General features: G+C 45.6%; 1 protein-coding gene across 4 annotated transcripts; it reads right to left on the bottom strand.

Annotated features, from left to right (window-relative positions):
• Positions 1-599: 599 nt before the first annotated feature.
• LOC123146258 (lysine-specific histone demethylase 1 homolog 3) lies at positions 600-10,988 on the bottom strand. 4 transcript variants are annotated; one of them, XR_006472680.1, is made up of 12 exons: positions 8,948-10,988; positions 8,672-8,813; positions 6,103-8,370; positions 5,913-6,006; positions 5,158-5,624; positions 4,147-4,827; positions 3,799-3,873; positions 3,121-3,588; positions 2,260-2,344; positions 1,466-1,611; positions 1,211-1,281; positions 600-1,097 (listed from the first exon to the last, which is right to left on the bottom strand). XR_006472680.1 is itself a non-coding variant. In XM_044565875.1 (8 exons), the coding sequence occupies exons 1-8, from the start codon at positions 10,711-10,713 to the stop codon at positions 3,523-3,525; spliced, it is 5,559 nt and encodes a 1,852-aa protein (XP_044421810.1). In that variant the 5' UTR covers positions 10,714-10,988; the 3' UTR covers positions 2,819-3,522. The 4 variants fall into 4 exon arrangements, 1 of the variants encoding a protein (XP_044421810.1); XR_006472682.1 differs by having other exon boundaries at positions 2,239-2,344; XR_006472681.1 differs by lacking the exon at positions 2,260-2,344.
• Positions 10,989-21,285: the final 10,297 nt, after the last annotated feature.

The following is a 21,285-nucleotide window of genomic DNA, read 5'->3' on the forward strand; positions in this document are numbered from 1 at the left end:
CTGAATGGGTAAAAACTGCCTTAGGTTAGAGATTAGCACACGTGTGAGGTGCTGACAGTTGCATTCTTGGTTAGTTAAAAACACCGGCTATGCATGGGTAAACAAGCCAAAAAACAGGAACATCGACAACATGAATGCTTCGTTAGCAGACGTTTAAAACAAGACAAACAAGTTAAAAACACCGGTTCTTGTCATTTCTGAATGCTTCGTTAGCAGACGTTAAGGACACACAGCCACACTCTCTTGTTGATGGGCTCAAGAGAGGCTGCTGTACTGCATGGAGGTAAACAAGCCAAAATCCAGGAACATCGACAACATGAAGCCAAATATGGCAATTAGTTTGTCTTGTGTAATCCATATTTAGCTTCCAAATGACAAGAACCCAGAAGTGGTTTGTGCTAGCTTAACTCTATGTGAGATTTATTTTATCTTTTTGAGGGGCAACTCTGTGAGATATATAAACCATCAAAGAAAAAAGAATATGTGAGACAAGGCAGGCCTTATACAGGTCTTGTACTTGGGCTAGACCCACGTGGTGGGCTTGTTTGCGACGGAGGCCGCCGACATTTGTAGAACATTATTTCTATCATATCCTTGTCTAAAATAAAAAAAATCTGCCGTATTTCCAGTTACATATTTGCGTACCCAAAAATAAATACATAGTTGTGTATTTGTGCCCCTCAAAAAATAATATTGTGTGTTTGTGGCTACAGCAGCACAAAACTGGTTAGACGTATAATAATCATGTCCTTTTCTGTTCTTGCAGTTCTTTTACCACAACAGAGCAATCTCTTCAGCGCTAAACATTCACCCTATTTTTGAAAACATATCCGCGAAACTCAGTAATTTTCCGCATAAAAGTCCGGTTTACACGCGGGTAAAACTGAAAGGCACCAACATGCAGATGCATACAGAAATTCAAATATACATATACATACTTTGTACTCCATCCGAGGCCTCGTTTACTTCTCCACCGTGTGCTCCAGGTAGGCTCCTCCTGCCATGGACAACGCTATGCACAGCTCCATCGCCTCCGTCCCAGCGTCCAGCGGCTCATCCAGCCGGATCGTTCACTCAAGGTCTTGGGGCTGGGTTTTCTGCCATGGCACACATGCTCTGTGAGAATACTACTCTGTTCTAGGTCCACAAATATCAGCTGCTAATGATAGAAGGGCTCAGGTTAAGAGGCCCGCAGAGTATTCGACATTACCGCCGTCTGGAATCCTCCTGATATGGACATCGATCATCACAGCAGAAGACAGCGTACTATCACCTGAATTCCTGAAAGACAGCAGCGACATCCAGATATCGATATCAGCGATCTTGTAGGCACCAGGGAAATATACAAGTAAGCAGCAACACATGCTTGCATAAACTCGTGGAAGGAAGGTGGCGGCGCTTCAGAGTAATTCGAAATCAGAAGGTGAGCTTTGTACTCAATATTACGTAACAGGGATGTGTGTACCTTGATGATTTGGCATCTCCATCGGAGGGGACACAAAATTAGGTGAAGCCATCTCTTGATGCTCCATGCCCGTGCTACAGCCAGCCAGGAAGCAGCAGCAGCACAAGTTTGATGTGATGGCGCTGGAACCAGCAAAATATATTGTCCTGCAGAGGCATTGCCAGAGTAGGAGTCAAGTTATGCAGGAAAGAATGGTAGATAATTAAAAGCATTAATTGGATATATATATATATACACACACAAAAGGCACATGGAAAAATAGATATCGCATGGATATGGACAAAAAAGGCAGGTATGACATGGCAGTAACTGAAGCATGGAAATACACAAAAACATAACAATAGAAAGAAAAGAAAAGAAAAACAGATCTGAACATGATACCCACTCTGCTATGACGTGAAAATACAGAGAAAAATCAAAGCTGCGAACAACACAAAACTTTAGGCCAACGAGGTAAAGCCATCCATCTTAACTCGACGTCCCTGCTACGGCCAGTGAGCAAGCAGCACAGGTTTCATGCAATGACACCAAGACCAAAGATAATTAAAGCATTAATTACATGTACAAAAAGGCAAGTATGACATGGAAATAAGTGACACATGTAAATATACAAAAGGCAGGAATGACATGGAAGTAACTGAAGAATGGAAATAGGCAAAAACATAATAATGGGACGGAAAAAAACATATCTGAGCATGATACCAACTCTGCCATGACGTGAGAATACAGAGAAAACTCGAAGCTGCGAAACAACACTAAAAGGATAGACTAACGAGGTGAAGCCATCTCTTAACTCGACACCCCTGCTACAGCCAGGGAGCAGCACAGGTTTCCTGCGGTAACACCGAGACCAGAGGTCGCTGGTTCCAAAGTATTATCCTGCAGGGGTATTGTCAATGAGGCTATTGCACGAAAGAATGATCCAAGAGTAAGCACTACATAGACAAAAACGTGAACAAGTCATGCAAAGAAAGAAAATGATTGATAACATGGAAAACAAAGACATGCTGATTACCACAGGAAACATCCGCAGGACAAAATAAGACAATAGCACAAAGTAAGAAACATGCTGCTGCACTCTCTCTAGGAAAGAAATGACAACAATGGGAAAGACAACCATATTCGAACATGATGCCACTCTCACATGGCGTAGAAACACAGGCACAACTTACAAGAACCAGCTGGGAAACACAACATACATACATAGGGCAGAAAGAAACAAAATCCTCCCGGAAAAAGCGCAATGGAAAAAAGGCAAAAGCATAATAATGGGAAAACAAAAACATATATGACAGTAAAAATAAAGACAAAGCTCAGCAAGAACCAGATGGGAAACAACACAACATTAGGGAGGAAAAAACAAAATCCTTTTGGAGGAAAATCATAACTTCTTTTGGCACCTTCTGGCACTTAGCAGTTATAAATGGTGACCAGTATAAGCAGCTGGGGGGATATACAGAGGGCTGCAGCAACCTGCAGATGCCAACCATCTCCGCCAAACCGTGACGACTTTTAACACGACCGACTATGAGTTAGGTGATTGCTAGGAACAGGATACGGAGCTATGGTCTGTACAACAAAGGGAGAAAAGATGGGGTCTAGTCTGGTGTCAGTTTTCTCTGAACAAACAACAACATGGGTTCTGCTACGCTGACCTAAAACTACTGTCCAGGGATACATTCGAGCCACCCTTGCATGTTGAGACCATGCGGAATGCTTGAATTCATCCCAGATCTTCATATGCCACTTCGGTACAAGCCATAGAGTTCAACTCATCACACAAGTTCACTGCATACGCAGCCATGTTTGTCTGAGTGCACAGAGGTCTAGGAAGCCATTGCAACGATGATGATGATGATGATGATGGAGGTGATATCAACTTCAATACAAGGATGAATGTGCCAAATCTGGTTCATGGTTCGGTTTTGCCCCCAAGGCTTGTGAAACCATGTCTGCTTCTTTTAGGTCCCATGGAGCCAATGCCTGATGAGCGACAGCATAGTCTGCAAGGTGAAATTCGCTTCTCCACATGTAACAGCTTCCTAGATATGTACATGCTATGATTTGGGGGCTGGAGCCACATGCCAATGCCTCTCGACCAACTTATCCACAAATGTTTGAATCTGCATTATTTGCAACACACCGAGGGTTAAAACTTATAAAGAAGCAACAGCAAGTTTTCTGCATTTAAAATAAACAAATATATTATACAGAAAATACTACGATGAAGGAACAGAATCCTAATCTTCCATTTAATTTGATTGATAGAAAGCCCTGAAAAATCAGTAAGGTAGAGCCTGAAAAAACTTGCTACGAATTAATCTTGCACGCACCTTAGTTTTCCTTCTAAAATCAAGAAATTCATTGGCAGTCATCAGCTTCTCTCCCTCGGTGCATGCATCAATTATCTGTTGAGACCAGAGCAAGCATACAGCAGTCAGTACTATTACTTATACTACATGACCTAATGCACTATGCAGTAAATCGGAACAAGCAGAAAAAGGCTAATGGAAATAAGGCTAACAAAATAGAGCAACACAGATGGTATTACAAGGAAAACAAACATTCTAATGTATATATCTACAGTTCAACACCCCTGACATTATAACCAAAAACATGAGGTAATTATTCAAGTTGATATTTCAAATACTATACCAGTTCAGAAAGGGTGTGTAAGATACCTTTGTGACAGCTTTCCGCATCATTGTCTTGTATGCCTCCCTGTCGATCTTTTTACTTTTGTACAGTGGCATCAGTAGTGTGCTAATGAAAGCTATCAGCCCCTGTTTTATATGTTCTACACCTCGGGATTGTCCTTCTGATGCAGGTTTGCTTTCTGCAACCTGCGAGGCAGAACTTTTGCATGTCTGCTTTTGGCTACCTGAACCTTCTTCCATGGGGATGCGTATCCGACTGTAGAATTCTTTATCTGCTTCCATTGCTTGTGCTTGCCACCTCTCAATGGCTATAGGATGTTTGACACCATCAATGGAGACTGCATCAGTATCAACCCATGCCCTAGTAAAACGACTGTCTACAGCTCCACTCTCTGCAGAATTGTCCTTAATATTAATTAGGCAGGCTTTCTCGTTTGAATAGCTCCTCTGGGTACAGTTATCAACAGTCATTTTCGAGCTGTCAACATCAGGACAATTGGCGTGCTCAGCTGATGAGTTCTTAGTTTTGCCATTCCTGGAATCAATCTCCGATATGCATTCAAGTCTCCCATGCTTGTCACTTGTCATTTTCTTTCTTGTATCAGATTCGTCCAAATGATGATCACGCCTTGCAAAATCTCCAAATGAAGGTATCTTTGGGAGTTCCCGAGGCTTGCTTATCACTGCCTCTGCGGATGCATATGCCTGCAAAGAAATGAAAAGTCTAAAAAATATGTACAGCAGCAACCAACAAGCCAATAAGATATACAACGGTATTCCATTTATATTTGTATTCATGCAGTTTTAAATGTACATTTCATTATATTGGACAGAAAAAGGTTTCCTTATCCTGGATCCACCATCAGAAAGTAGAAGTTCTGCATACGGCACTCTGAATTCTGTTTCAAACTACAACTGCTGAATACCTCATATTTTTATAATGACCAACATACGTATCCCCATCAATTACACTTGTCTGATTTTATTTATAATTTCAACATTCAGAAACTAAATAAGAAAGTGTTACTGACGAACCTGTGCAGCTGCTATGGCAGCAACTCGAGCAGCCTCCGCAGCAGCAAATACAGCAGCTTCTTCCTCAGACATAACCATGCCTTGATCACCCTTGGGTTCCGGATCATGGTGTTGCTTCTGGGAACGAAGTGAGCTGCCATCAGATTTTGTAGCCATTATACTAGATAATTTCACAATCTTGTCAGGCTTCTTGCCAGTTCTGTGAGGTGAATGGCTCCCAGCAGATCTTACACGCTGTGCACCTGCTTCATTTGGCACATGCGAAGTGCGCATTCCTGAATGTAGATCCTTGCTCCTAGTCTTGCTCGATTCAACTGATGGCAATCGGCGCAGCATTTTGAGAGCACCGTTGCTGCCCTTTTCTTTACGGAAAACTTCTATCCACATACTGACCAACTGGCGAGCTATGGCACGAATATCTCGACTAGTATGCACACAGACCTTTTCCTTTACAGTCCTCCCAATTCCTGTACAAAGTTCAGATTGAAGAGAATGAGGCATGTGATCAGCTCTATACTGACATTGCATAAATAAGCTCTATTCTCATTGGTGCGAACATTTGCTTCCTATTTTTCTTTTTAATAAGCTCTATTCTCATTGCCTAAACAGAAGCTATTGAGTAAAGTAACAAATCCCCCTCATCAAAACAGGCACACCTTGAGCTTCCCAGCCTAGCATCGGAGCAACGAGAAAGGGACCACACAGAGGAACAGAAATTATCTAACAAATAGTAAAGGGATTGGAATGATGCATACCAGACAAGCGAACAGCTACCAGATCGGTCGAAACGAGCAAAAGCAAGCGTACACAATGCCGCAACAGTTGAGTTGCATTTTTTCCCAGTGAATCCTGCCAGAAATTAAATGCACGAGCCAAAGAGTTGAATGTAAGAGAAGCTATGTTTATCCTGCTGTAAATAATAAGTTTACTAGAGAATCAACTTACAAGTATCCAAGAGTTCAGTTTAGTTAGCCCTTCTTTAGACCCAGCGAATGATTTAAGAGCATCTGGAGGGAGTTTCAGTAGTTCCTTGGCCAAATGTAGGCGCCCTGGTGTAGTGTTCGCACTGAAAAACATTTCTTGCAGTACAGATTCCTTGCTAGCTACTGCATACGATGCATCAGATGAGTTTTTGCATAGAGCAGTTGACAGTTCACGTGCTTCAAGTCTATTTGACATGTCTCTGACTTCATTTCTTTCACTATCTGACTGCACTTGGTATGTTTGTAGAGCTTCCACCTCAGCCACATAATCCTTACCACTGTGTACCAAGTCAATAATCCGAACTGCTTCTCGAAGACCACTTAAAATTGCACCACCAACAGTATCTGGATGCTCTTTGCATGTTGCTTCCCCAGCAAAAAATAAACAGTTTGCAACTGGCCGTCCTATGATGTCATAATCTTGCCCTGATGCTCCTACTGCAACATAAGAGTAAGCACCTCTACTAAAAGGATCAAGGCCCCAATTTGTGACAACTGACGCCACTGGATCTGGTACAGCAGCATCCGTAAAGAGCTTACGGAGAACCACCATAGCATGGCTAACATGAGCATCAGAACTGATACTCTGTCCATCTATAGCAGCCTTCCCAACAAGTAGAGCTATTAAAACTGGTGCGCCGACTGTCTTTTTGAGATTCCAAAACATAAAGCATTGTCCCCTTAAATCTGTTTGTTCCGCAGTTGCACCAAAATAATCCACATTTTCATCCCAAAAGACCTCAGGAAACTCCAATACTATTTTATTAAGAACACCAAATCCAAGCCTGTCAATGGAAGATGTTTTCCAGTCCGGCAAGGAAGGAGAAAATTTGATTGCATGTGCTTTCAAGCACCCAAGAGGAACAGTGATCAACACAGCATCTCCCACAAATTCAGCTCCATTCGAAGTGGAAACTTTAACAGTTTTCCCATTGATGCCACTAGCATCCGACTCCTCAGGCCTGTACATTACTTCGGTTACAACATGATTTAACTGAACATCAAGTCCTTCTGCAAGGCTCTCAAGAACAGCGCCATAACCACCTTTAATCATGCAATGAGGTCCTCCAAACCCTCCATACACATCATCTTGGTTCCAGTATGGAAGAGAGACAGATTTGAGCATTGCAGCACAACCATACTCTAAATGTGCAAAGTGCCAGTTCATAACTCTTCTTTCAAGAGGGCTGAGAACATCTATCTTACCATCCTCCCCACAATGAGCTATCTCCTTTTCTGTTGAAGCATTTTTGGAAATATCTGCACCTCCTCTACTGTTCATACTTATTAACTGATCATCATGCCCCACAGAAGAAATAGCATGGGCTGCACGTTTCTTCTTAAGAGTGTATTCCAATCCATCCTCAAGGGATAAACCCAGTGCACTTTCACCATTTTGTTCAAAAAGTTGTTCCATTTCATCAAGAAGGCCGTTGTATTCAGATTCCAACTCATCATCCAATTCATCGGGAACCTTGTTGCCAGTTACTACATCATAGAGAGGGCAAGCACTTTTCAGTACAGTCAGTTCAAGACCAAGCTGAGAACAAATCAAAGAGGATGGATCAGCCCTTCGTTCAGTTGCTATATCAGCCTCCACACCTGTAATAATGCTAGCACCCAAATCTACAGGAACTGAAAGCGATGTACGATCTGTATAAACACGACCACCAATCCTATCACGCGCTTCAAGAACAGTGACAGCAAAACCTTGACGCTGCAAATGGCGTGCTGCAGTTAAACCGGCCGGACCAGCTCCCACAATGATTATCTTTTTGCAGTGCCCTCCAGAATCAACTTTATGATTTACCTCACAGTTGTTTCCAGGATGTTCGATAACAGCTGCTTCTGGTTTATCGAGACTGGGGCCTTCAGTGTTTCCAACTGAAGTAATATTGATCGGTGGTAGTAATGCATCTCCACCTTCAGTTGATACATCTAGATTCTTTTCTTCAAATGCCTGTCCTGTGGACTGTGAATGAGGTATCAACTCTTGGGCATCGCAGTGAGCGTCAGGGACATTATTTTCCTTCGATTCTTCTGTCAAAGGTCCCAAAGCACCATAATCATGATCTTTATTCTGGAGAGATACAGCAACAATGTCACCTTCAACCCTGACTGGCTCCATTTTAGGTAATTCATTTAACTTGGCTACCTCCACAACCTCAGAACAAAGAGTTCCATGACCCTTTGTCGCCTTGCCTGATGCGATTCCAGCATTTATGTAACCCTACGAATTAATGAAATATCAAGTATTAGCATTTAGATGATTTTGGAATCTACCATATAGCACATATAATAGCTAAAAACAACAATCTGCAACAAGGAAAAAAAGATTAGTAGTAAACGGAGATCTAGGAACTGGTAAAAGGAAAGAATAAAATGTTCACATATTTCAACAGCTTATCCAGCAAGTCTTCAAGAAGGTATCATAACTGCAGCTAATGCCCAGCAATAGCTCACTACTGTACTGAATCGAAATTAAGCATATCTACGTAAGTAATAACACAGATGTCAGCAATGCAACTTACATTCTGATCTAAGAAACAGTACACGTCACGTATAAGTGTTTGACGTGGTGAATCATCTTCCATGGGAGCATTAGAAAGACCACAATCGGCAAGATCCAATAGATGTTTAACATCCTTGTTCCAGCAACTTAGAATCATGTTCCTGAAGTGAATACAGAAATAGTCAGTAACATGATGCAGGGTAAATCACATAAAGCATGGTGCAGTTAATTTATTGTCACAAAAAGAAACTAGGGCATGTAGCAAACATTAGAGGACAAACAAGATCAAAAGTACCTGCACTCCAGGTAGTCCTTAAGGCCACCCTTCCGCTTCAGGACATCCTTGAATTTTATCTTTTCCATTGGAGAAACAGCCTCCGCCATTAGGCCAGCACTTACAGCAGCAACACCTCGATTCTCAAGAACTTCCAACGCTTTAATTTTATCTTTTGGTTTGACAGATTGATCTGCAAAACCTGCTGAGGGGTTTGAGAACAGCCCCCCCTGCTCATGCATCAGAGTTTCCCAATCAGCATCTCCCTCGTATGCCATGTCACCATGTTTACGTTTCCTAGTATTTCGTGTTAGGCGTTTCACCTTTGATGCATTCTCCATGTCCTCAAAATTGGATGGTGCTGCCACGTCAATGCTATCGATTTCTTTTGCAGATGCTGCCATGTTATGAGAGGCACGTGAATCCTTTGCGGCACACGACCCACGAACCCCATAAGCAGCTGGCTGATCTAAGCTTTCTTCTGTTGGCACAGCTGCATTTGGTTTGATATTGCCATATTTAACGTCGCCTGTACTACCTGCTTTATTGTCCAGCGAGGAATTAGACTGCACAGTTGTAGACCTTGCCAAGAGAAATTTATTTTTGCGCCGCCGCTGCTTCGACGACGCATCACTTTCTGCTATCTCAACTGGTTTAGCATCAGCACTAACCGAAGGCAACTCCTTCCTTCTAACAGGTTTCTTGGGCGCTTCTTTTGGTTTTCGACTAGGTTTCCTTTTGATGGTTGGTGCAGGTGGCTTATCTTGAGAAAAACCTGCATCAGCATTTATATCCTCTGCCAAGGTTTCGGAGCATGTCCGTGCATCAGAAACACCATCAGTGGATGCATTTGCTGCACTGTAAGATGCTTTTTCAGCAGGTTCTCCTCCTGAACAAGGATTTAAGGCAATGCAGTTATCAGCCCTTGCTGGAACTTCGACACAATGACTTGCCCCATCAGAAGAGTTTCTAGATCCATCCTCCACAATTCTACTGGTTTCCATGTCTTGCAGAAGCGTCTCTCCTAGCGATAAACCATCATCCGCAGCCTCTTCTTTATCCACAGCCTCTTCTTTCTCATCGGGCTTCCTTTCTGAATCAGGGGGAGGCCCAGGAGCCGCCAATTCTCCAACGGGCGATTCTCCAACGGCTCGACGGGCGGCAGCCCTAGAGCGCCTATCAGAATAAGCAGCCTTTGGCCTCGCCTTTGACCTCCTGGGAGACGCATCACCTGCCATTGCCTTCGCATAATTCTCAGCGGCGAGGGCGGCCCTCATCTCCTCCATCTCTGCCTTGGTGCGCCGCCTCCGCCTCTTCTTGGTGCCCTTGGCAGTCTCATCCGAAGCCAGGCCACCAGATCCGCCGTTGAGGGCCTCCTCTGCCTGCGAATCGGCAGCCTCCACGCCCTCTGCCTCCTCATCCTTCGAGGCCTGCTGCCGAGTCTTGCGACCAGGCTTCCTGAAGAGCACCGACAGGGAGTCCCCCAACCCTAAATCACCGCCGGGACCTTTTAAGCCATCCCCCAACCCTAGATCAACGCCGGGGCCTTTCAAGCCGTCCTCCCCAGGAACCACATTCGCGACGGCCTCCAGGTCGCCGCCCTCGTCGGCGACGCCCTCGCCCATGTCCTCGACATCGCCGCCGCCCGGCAGATCTTCCGGCCCGGCGGCGACGGCGACGGCCTCGCCGCCGTCGGGAACCGCAGGGGCGTCGACGGCGTCATCCTCGTCCTTGCCCTTCTTCAGCCGCTTCAGCTTCTTCCGTATGTTGGCCAGGGTGTCGTCCATCGGCCCCGACGCCACGCCCGCCCGCCGCGCCGGCTAGGGTTTGGGCCTCCAGGGCACGGGGCAGGGGACGGGCTCGCGAGGCGCGCCTGTGCCGACGGGGCACGGCGACCGGGGAAAGGGCGGCGGGCGGCGGTGGGGTGGGATGGGAGCGGAGGGGAGCGGAGGCCGGTCGCCGCGCCGGAGGCCGCCGGCGGAGATGGGCTGGCTGGCGGTGTGGGTTTTGTGGCACGTTTGGTCGGTCGCCGCAGTACTATGTTGGCAGCAGTAAAGGGGGGAATATTTTAGGGGTCTAGAAAATGGGTTTGCTGAAATACCAGCGGCGCAGGCATGGTGGAAACCCTTCCCTGATCTGCGAATCCGGGCCGTCGAGACTCCGGCGGACGGCCCGGATTAGGCATGTGGTTAATGCCCGGTCCGGCCTCTCGTGGTGGAGAGGGACATGTTTCGCTGCCGGCGTGCCTCCTCTCGCGCCGGAGGCGAGAGAGACGGTTTGCTGGGTAATCGTCGGACAACCAGGGTCTGCGCAGCGTGTTTCGCGCCAAAACTACAAACGCGTCGGTTTGTTGTGTCGTAAAGGTACCATTAAAGCTAGTTAGTAAATAGGGATTATATGTGACCGAAGGTTACAACCACGCGCGGACGTCCTCGGTAGAAGACGGTATCCGACAGACCCTAGTAACACGCCAAGTTTTCATATGGGCCCTACCCAACGGACCCTAGTAACACGACAAATTTTCATATGGGCCCTACCCGACGGACCCTAGTAACACGCCAAGTTTTCATATGGGCCCAACGCTACATCAGCATGCTTGCTTTTTTCGTGGCGCGGTCGGATGTCAAAGCTCACTTTGCATACATGTATGGACAATCCGCAATTCTACCACAGAGAAATACAGGAGTCTCCATGTCTCTCTGTGTTCCGTCATACCCTTTCTTGTTCTTCAATATAAAACTTTGAGATTCACGCTCATTTCAAGGGATTTAGTGACTTGTGATGTGCCTTGGGATTTTCTTGGCTGCCAGCCGCGCAAGGCAAAGCACGGAGGAGACCCTTGGTCATGGAGCTTTATTTGTTTTCAACGCTTCGGTGTTGGAATTATGCATCAGTAAACAAGTAGTGTATCTGTGTATTTTACACACACACACACACACAAATGTTTTTGTCTTCATCGTGTATTTTGGGAAGTTTTCCTCATGAGTCAAACACACCACCACATTCATTCCGATGAAAATAAAGCCAATAAAGGAAGATCATGGCTTGAAGGTTATTGGAGAAGTGGCCATGATGTGTGGCTCATTGAATATTTGCAACCCACACTATCACATTCGCTTCAATGTGATAAAGCCAACAAAAGAAACATCATAGCCTTTGAATGCTCTAGATTGAGAAGTGTTCATGATTCGCGGCTTATCGAAGCTTTGCGACCCGCAACACCATATTCATTGCGACACGATAAATGCCAACCAAAGAGTATCATGGCATTTGAATGCTCCGGATTGAGAAGTGATAATGAGCGCAACTTACCGAAGCTTTGCAACCCACACCACCATATTCATTGTGACGAAATAAAGTCAACAAAAGAAACATCATGGCCTTTAATGTTTTCTGAATTGAGAAGTGCCCATGATGTATGGCTTATCAAATCTTTGCTCCCTTCGGCCTATCCCGTTCAGAACACAAGACAGCGGGCAAAAAGGTGCAACTATTGGAAGTACATTGCATTTGCAAATTCCTAACTACCATGATCCAAAGAGATTAAGACTACTCTACCACGTTGATTTCAAATACGTAGAACCCACATATGTAATAATGTATAGATAAACAAGGATCACTAGTCTAGTTTTTTTTTTTCTAATGGGCATAAGAAATAAGAGCGGAAAGCACGGGGGGACATTGATCAAACAGGTAAATGACTAATTAAATTTGAATTCATAAGAGCCCGACTAATAACATGAGGCGTTGGATTATAGGTGTACGATGAATTAGACGGTTTAGCGGAACATATTTGTGCTTTTATGTTTGAGTCCATTTTTCTTATTCTTTTTGAGAAAATGTCTGATTTGTTTCTTTAGCAATTCATAAATGTTATTAAGACTTTTTAGGAGAAAAATTATGACTCGATGGGAAACTGAAACCAAAATATTAATTTATAGCTCGCTTTACAAGCCGACCGATTTGTTCGATATGACTGGTAAGAACTGGCTCACGAATAGCCCATCTACGTGCGACTGGTGGCAACTCCTGGAGAGTTCAGGCGCCGAAAAGGATAGCCGGCACTCGCTAGCTTTGTTTGCGGGCCGCAACCCAATAGTGACACCTCCCTCACGCGCATGCTAGCTTCCTCCCGTTCGTTGGTTTTTCTTTCGTTCATTATTATTACCTAAAGTACGTCCTTCCCCTAAAAAAACGCTACAGTACGACCTAGTTTTACTGCTTGCCTCAAAAGGAAAAAAACTACTGTACTACATGGCCAATAGTTTTCAAAATCTATGAACTATTTTCAATTTGCACGAATAAAAATTTGGGGATTTGAGAAAAAATTAATGATTTTGATTAAAAAGTTCATTGATTTTGACGAAAATTTCACTGATTTTGAAGATAAGTTCACCAGTTTGTAAAAAAGTTCATTGATTTTTTGAAAATTTTGACTAATTTTTAAAAAGTTCATCAACTTTGAAAAAAAACTTCAATTTTGAAAAAAAGTTCACAAATTTGTAAAAAGTTCATCAATTTTGAAAAAACATCCATTTGAAAAAAGTTTGCGGATTTTTCAAGAATAAGTTCACGAATTTGAAGAAAGATTTGAATTTTCAAAAAGTTCATGCATTTTAAAAAAGCAAAAGAAAGAAGAACAAGAAAAAGAAAAGAAAAAACAGAATAAGAACTGCCCGGAAAACAAACTGGTGAACTGTGAACGGAAGAAAAAATAAAAAATAAAGTTAATAGGCACACCCGTTGAGGTGTCCTAGTTGGTTACTGCGATTCAAACTTTTTCTGAGCGAAACTGCTATTCAAACTGAAGGAAGAGGTCCTGTGTTTGACTCGCGATGCCCACTTTTTTTTAAGTGTGTCTTAAAAGAGAAAAAATAAGGGTAAATGGACAGGCCCAGCGTGGAGGGGTGTGTGCGCCGGTTGGGGAATTAGCCTGTAAACGGCGCTGAGGGCGTCAAATAGTAGTTGGCCACGTCCTGAGATGAGACTGGCTTGGCTCGGCCTGTAAATCAACACGACTATTTGTCTATTCTACTGTATCAACGATATTATCATCAATCAGCTGCTCACTCACACACACTCTTCCATCCAAAAAGAAAAGGAAAAACTCACACTTCTCTCTAAAAAAAACTACTCGCTCGCAATCTCCTTCGAAAACAAAATTATGCTCACACTATCATGTTTATTATTTATTGTTACTTAAACGTCCACTCCACATATTTTAATTTTGATCGCCATCCATCTAGAAAAATAAAATAAAACCGTCTTTCTTTCTGCTTTCAGAATTTCCTTTTTAGACTGTATATTTGCCTTTTCAAACGCCAAACTGAAGTCTGGATATACCAGGAAAAAAAAACTGAAGTCTGGATTTGATGTGCAGGAGCAGGAGCATGTGCCTGATTGGCTTTACAGTACGTGTTGATAAGCACTCTAGCTCAACTGAGCTAGCTCCATCCGAGAGGGACCTCCCACCAAATTTGTACTGCGGTCCACTGCTTATCAACAGCATAGAAACAACAGTCAAGTGGTTTCATCCACCCAAGCAGGGACGGAGCTCCCATGTAGCCACTGGTGTCAATTGACACCAGTGCCTTCTGGCCTTTCAGCTAATAAGTATTATCAAAAATGCGTTTGACCCCAGCCCAAAAATTCCATTGACCCCAGCCCAGCAGCAGAGCAGCTAATCCCTAAAGCCTTAGCCCATAAGATCCATTAAGTTCTAAAAAAATCAAGAGCCTGCGGCAACAAACAATGACACAAGGCCAGGCCCAATGCGTACGCACGTCTCTATGTATCAATTAATCGATCTGCTGTACGCCGTACTTGTACGCGAACAGACGGACGCCCTCGTCCCTTCCCCTCCTCATCTCGATCCCTAATTCCGCAGCCGCCGCAGCAAATCGGCGACGAACGACGGCGAACTCGACGCCGTTTCATCGGGTGAATGTTGATATCGGCCGACCATTCGCCAGTGCAAAATCTTTAATTTGCAAGTGTTGGTTCTTCCCATCCCAGGTAATATGCACCCTCTCTCTCGGTCTCTAAACTGTCTACAATTCTACTTGTGCTTTGATTTCATGATGGCTATTGGCTAAGTAATTTCTTTTCTTTGATTTGCCAAGGACCAGGAGGATATGGATAATTTTTTGTTGAAAGGGAAACGGCCAACACCAGATAGTAATGTGGCAGGGACTTCAAGGCCAGTTAGACCAAGACAAGGTCTTGCATCAAATATTGGTACTACTCTGTTGGGGATCGTAATAGAATTTTAAAATTTTCTACGCATCACCAAGATCCATCTATGGAGTCTACTAGCAACGAGGGGAAAGGAGTGCATCTACATACCCTTGTAGATCGCGAGCGGAAGCGTTCAAGTGAACGGGGTTGATGGAGTCGTACTCATCGTGATCCAAATCACCGATGACCGAGCGCCGAACGGACGGCACCTCCGCGTTCAACACACGTACGGAGCAGCGACGTCTCCTCCTTCTTGATCCAGCAAGGGGGAAGGAGAGGTTGATGGAGATCCAGCAGCACGACGGCGTGGTGGTGGAAGTAGCGGGGATCCCGGCAGGGCTTCGCCAAGCACAAGCGGGAGGGAGAGGTGTTGCAGGGGGAGAGGGAGGCGCCAGGGGCTGTGTTGCTGCTGCCCTCCCCCCCCCCCCACTATTTATAGGGGCCCTGGGGGGCGCCGGCCCCCTGGAGATCCCATCTGAGGGGGGGCGGCGGCCAAGGGGGGTGGCTTGCCCCCCAAGCCAAGTGGGGCACCCCCACCCCTAGGGTTTCCAACCCTAGGCGCAGGGGGAGGCCCAAGGGGGGCGCCCCAGCCCACTAGGGACTGGTTCCCCTCCCACTTCAGCCCATGGGGCCCTCCGGGACAGGTGGCCCTACCCGGTGGACCCCCGGGACCCTTCCGGTGGTCCCGGTACAATACCGATAACCCCCGAAACTTTCCCGGTGGCCGAAACTGGACTTCCTATATATAATTCTTCACCTCCGGACCATTCCGGAACTCCTCGTGACGTCCGGGATCTCATCCGGGACTCCGAACAACTTTCGGGTTTCCGCATACTAATTGTTGGGAATCGTAGCATAATTTAAAATTTTCCTACGCTCACCAAGATGCATCTATGGAGTATACTAGCAACGAGGGGAAAGGAGTGCATCTACATACCCTTGTAGATCGCGAGCGGAAGCGTTCCAATGAACGTGGATGACGGAGTTGTACTCGCCGTGATCCAAATCACCGATGGCCGAGTGCCGAACGGACGGCACCTCCGCGTTCAACACACGTACGGTGCAGCGACGTCTCCTCCTTCTTGATCCAGCAAGGGGGAAGGAGAGGTTGATGGAGATCCAGCAGCACGACGGCGTGGTGGTGGATGTAGCGGGTCTCCGGCAGGGCTTCGCCGAGCTTCTGCGAGAGAGAGAGAGGTGTTGCAGGGGAGGAGGGAGGCGCCCAAAGCTGTAGGTTGCTGCCCTCCCTCCCCCCCTTTATATAGGCCCCCTGGGGGGGGCGCCGGCCCAGGGAGATGGGATCTCCAAGGGGGGCGGCGGTCAAAGGGGGAAAGGGGTGCCTTGCCCCCCAAGGCAAGGGGGAAGCTCCCCCCTAGGGTTCCCAACCCTAGGCGCATGGGGGGAGGCCCAAGGGGGGCGCCCCAGCCCACTAAGGGCTGGTTCCCTTCCACTTTCAGCCCACGGGGCCCTCCGGGATGGGTGGCCCCACCCGGTGGACCTCCGGGACCCTTCCGGTGGTCCCGGTACAATACCGGTAACCCCCGAAACTTTCCCGGTGGCCGAAACTGGACTTCCTATATATAATTCTTCACCTCCGGACCATTCCGGAACCTCTCGTGACGTCCGGGATCTCATCCGGGACTCCGAACAACTTTCGGGTTTCCGCATACATATATCTTTACAACCCTAGCGTCACCGGACCTTAAGTGTGTAGACCCTACGGGTTCGGGAGACATGCAGACATGACCGAGACGCCTCTCCGGTCAATAACCAACAGCGGGATCTGGATACCCATGTTGGCTCCCACATGTTCCACGATGATCTCATCGGATGAACCACGGTGTCGAGGATTCAATCAATCCGTATGCAATTCCCTTTGTCAATCGGTATGTTACTTGCCCGAGATTCGATCGTCGGTATCCCAATACCTTGTTCAATCTCGTTACCGGCAAGTCTCTTTACTCGTACCGCAATGCATGATCCCGTGACTAACGCCTTAGTCACATTGATCTCATTATGATGATGCATTATCGAGTGGGCCCAGAGATACCTCTCCGTCACACGGAGTGACAAATCCCAGTCTCGATCCGTGCCAACCCAACAGACACTTTCGGAGATACCCGTAGTGCACCTTTATAGTCACCCAGTTACGTTGTGACGTTTGGCACACCCAAAGCACTCCTACGGTATCTGGGAGTTGCACGATCTCATGGTCTAAGGAAAAAATACTTGACATTGGAAAAGCTCTAGCAAACGAAACTACACGATCTTTTATGCTATGCTTAGGATTGGGTCTTGTCCATCACATCATTCTCCTAATGATGTGATCCCGTTATCAATGACATCCAATGTCCATAGTCAGGAAACCATGACTATCTGTTGATCAACGAGCTAGTCAACTAGAGGCTTACTAGGGACACGTTGTGGTCTATGTATTCACACATGTATTACGATTTCCGGACAATACAGTTATAGCATGAATAATAGACGATTATCATGAACAAAGAAATATAATAATAACCTTTTATTATTGCCTCTAGGGCATATTTCCAACAGTCTCCCACTTGCACTAGAGTCAATAATCTAGTTACATTGTGATGAATCGAACACCCATAGCGTCCTGGTGTTGATCATGTTTTGCCCTAGGGAGAGGTTTAGTCAACGGATCTGCTACATTCAGGTCCGTATGTACTTTACAAATATCTATGTCTCCATTTTGAACACTTTCACGAATGGAGTTGAAGCGACGCTTGATATGCCTGGTCTTCCTGTGAAACCTGGGCTCCTTCGCAAGGGCAATAGCTCCAGTGTTGTCACAGAAGAGAGTCATTGGGCCCGACGCATTGGGAATCACCCCTAGGTCGGCAATGAACTCCTTCATCCAGACTGCTTCCTGTGCTGCCTCCGAGGCTGCCATGTACTCCGCTTCACATGTAGATCCCGCCACGACGCTTTGCTTGCAACTGCACCAGCTTACTGCTCCTCCATTCAAAATATACACGTATCCAGTCTGTGACTTCGAGTCATCCAGATCTGTGTCGAAGCTAGCGTCGACGTAACCCTTTACGACGAGCTCTTCGTCACCTCCATAAACGAGAAACATTTCCTTAGTCCTCTTCAGGTACTTCAGGATATTCTTGACCGCTGTCCAGTGTTCCTTGCCGGGATTACTTTGGTACCTTCCTACCAAACTTACGGCAAGGTTTACATCAGGTCTGGTACACAGCATGGCATACATAATAGACCCTATGGCCGAGGCATAGGGGATGACACTCATCTCTTCTATATCTTCTGCCGTGGTCGGGCATTGAGTCGTGCTCAATTGCACACCTTGCAATACAGGCAAGAACCCCTTCTTGGACTGATCCATACTGAACTTCTTCAATATCTTGTCAAGGTATGTACTCTGTGAAAGACCAATGAGGCGTCTTGATCTATCTCTATAGATCTTGATGCCTAATATATAAGCAGCTTCTCCAAGGTCCTTCATTGAAAAACACTTATTCAAATAGGCCTTTATACTTTCCAAGAATTCTATATCATTTCCCATCAGTAGTATGTCATCCACATATAATATGAGAAATGCTACAGAGCTCCCACTCACTTTCTTGTAAACACAGGCTTCTCCATAAGTCTGTGTAAACCCAAACGCTTTGATCATCTCATCAAAGCGAATGTTCCAACTCCGAGATGCTTGCACCAGCCCATAGATTGAGCGCTGGAGCTTGCATACTTTGTTAGCATTCTTAGGATCGACAAAACCTTCCGGCTGCATCATATACAACTCTTCCTTAAGGAAGCCATTAAGGAATGCCGTTTTGACGTCCATTTGCCATATCTCATAATCATAGTATGCGGCAATTGCTAACATGATTCGGACGGACTTCAGCTTCGCTACGGGTGAGAAAGTCTCATCGTAGTCAACCCCTTGAACTTGTCGATAACCCTTAGCGACAAGTCGAGCTTTGTGGATGGTCACATTACCATCCGCGTCCGTCTTCTTCTTAAAGATCCATTTGTTTTCTATGGCTCGCCGCTCATCGGGCAAGTCAGTCAAAGTCCATACTTCGTTTTCATACATGGATCCTATCTCGGATTTCATGGCTTCTAGCCATTTGTCGGAATCCGGGCCCGCCATCGCTTCTTCATAGTTCGAAGGTTCACCGTTGTCTAACAACATGATTTCCAGGACAGGGTTGCCGTACCACTCTGGTGCGGAACGTGTCCTTGTGGACCTACGAAGTTCAGCAGTAACTTGATCCGAAGCTTCATGATCATCATCATTAACTTCCTCCCCAGTCGGTGTAGGCACCACAGGAACATCTTCCCGCGCTGCGCTACTCTCCAGTTCGGAAGGGGTGACTATCACCTCATCAAGTTCCACTTTCCTCCCACTTAATTCTTTCGAGAGAAACTCTTTCTCCAGAAAGGACCCGTTCTTGGCAACAAGGATCTTGCCTTCGGATCTGAGGTAGAAGGTATACCCAATGGTTTCCTTAGGGTATCCTATGAAGACGCATTTTTCCGACTTGGGTTCGACCTTTTCAGGTTGAAGTTTCTTGACATAAGCATCGCATCCCCAAACTTTTAGAAACGACAGCTTAGGTTTCTTCCCAAACCATAATTCATACGGTGTCGTCTCAACGGATTTCGACGGAGCCCTATTTAAAGTGAATGCGGCAGTCTCTAAAGCATAACCCCAAAATGAGAGCGGTAGATCGGTAAGAGACATCATAGATCGCACCATATCCAATAGAGTGCGATTACGACGTTCGGACACACCATTTCACTGAGGTGTTCCAGGCGGCGTGAGTTGTGAAACTATTCCACATTTCCTTAAGTGCGTACCAAATTCGTGACTTAAATATTCTTCACCACGATCTGATCGTAAGAACTTTATTTTCCCGTCACGTTGATTCTCAACCTCACTCTGAAATTCCTTGAACTTTTCAAAGGTTTCAGACTTGTGTTTCATTAGGTAGACATACCCATATCTACTTAAGTCATCAGTGAGAGTGAGAACATAACGATATCCTCCGCGAGCCTCAACACTCATTGGACCGCACACATCGGTATGTATGATTTCCAATAAGTTCGTTGCTCGCTCCATTGTTCCGGAGAACGGAGTCTTGGTCATCTTACCCATGAGGCATGGTTCGCACGTGTCAAATGATTCGTAATCAAGAGACTCCAAAAGTCCATCTGCATGGAGCTTCTTCATGCGCTTGACACCAATGTGACCAAGGCGGCAGTGCCACAAGTATGTGGGACTATCATTATCAACTTTACATCTTTTGGTATTCACACTATGAATATGTGTAACATCACGTTCGAGATTCATCAAGAATAAACCATTGACCAGCGGGGCATGACCATAAAACATATCTCTCATATAAATAGAACAACCATTATTCTCGGATTTAAATGAGTAGCCATCTCGAATTAAACGAGATCCAGATACAATGTTCATGCTCAAAGCTGGCACTAAATAACAATTATTGAGGTTTAAAACTAATCCCGTAGGTAAATGCAGAGGCAGCGTGCTGACGGCGATCACATCGACCTTGGAACCATTCCCGACGCGCATCGTCACCTCGTCCTTCGCCAGTCTCCGCTTATTCCGCAGCTCCTGTTTTGAGTTACAAATATGAGCAACCGCACCGGTATCAAATACCCAGGAGCTACTACGAGTACTGGTAAGGTACACATCAATTACATGTATATCACATATACCTTTGGTGTTGCCGGCCTTCTTGTCCGCTAAGTATTTGGGGCAGTTCTGCTTCCAGTGACCACTTCCCTTGCAATAAAAGCACTCAGTCTCAGGCTTGGGTCCATTCTTTGACTTCTTCCCGACAACTGGCTTACCGGGCGCGGCAACTCCCTTGCCGTCCTTCTTGAAGTTCTTCTTACCCTTGCCTTTCTTGAACTTAGTGGTTTTATTCACCATCAACTCTTGATGTTCCTTTTTGATCTCCACCTCCGCTGATTTCAGCATTGAATATACCTCGGGAATGGTCTTTTCCATCCCCTGCATATTGAAGTTCATCACAAAGCTCTTGTAGCTTGGTGGAAGCGACTGAAGGATTCTGTCGATGACCGCGTCATCCGGGAGATTAACT

This window comes from Triticum aestivum, chromosome 6D (assembly GCF_018294505.1).
Source record: "Triticum aestivum cultivar Chinese Spring chromosome 6D, IWGSC CS RefSeq v2.1, whole genome shotgun sequence".
In the NCBI taxonomy this organism is placed as follows: Eukaryota; Viridiplantae; Streptophyta; class Magnoliopsida; order Poales; family Poaceae; genus Triticum; species Triticum aestivum.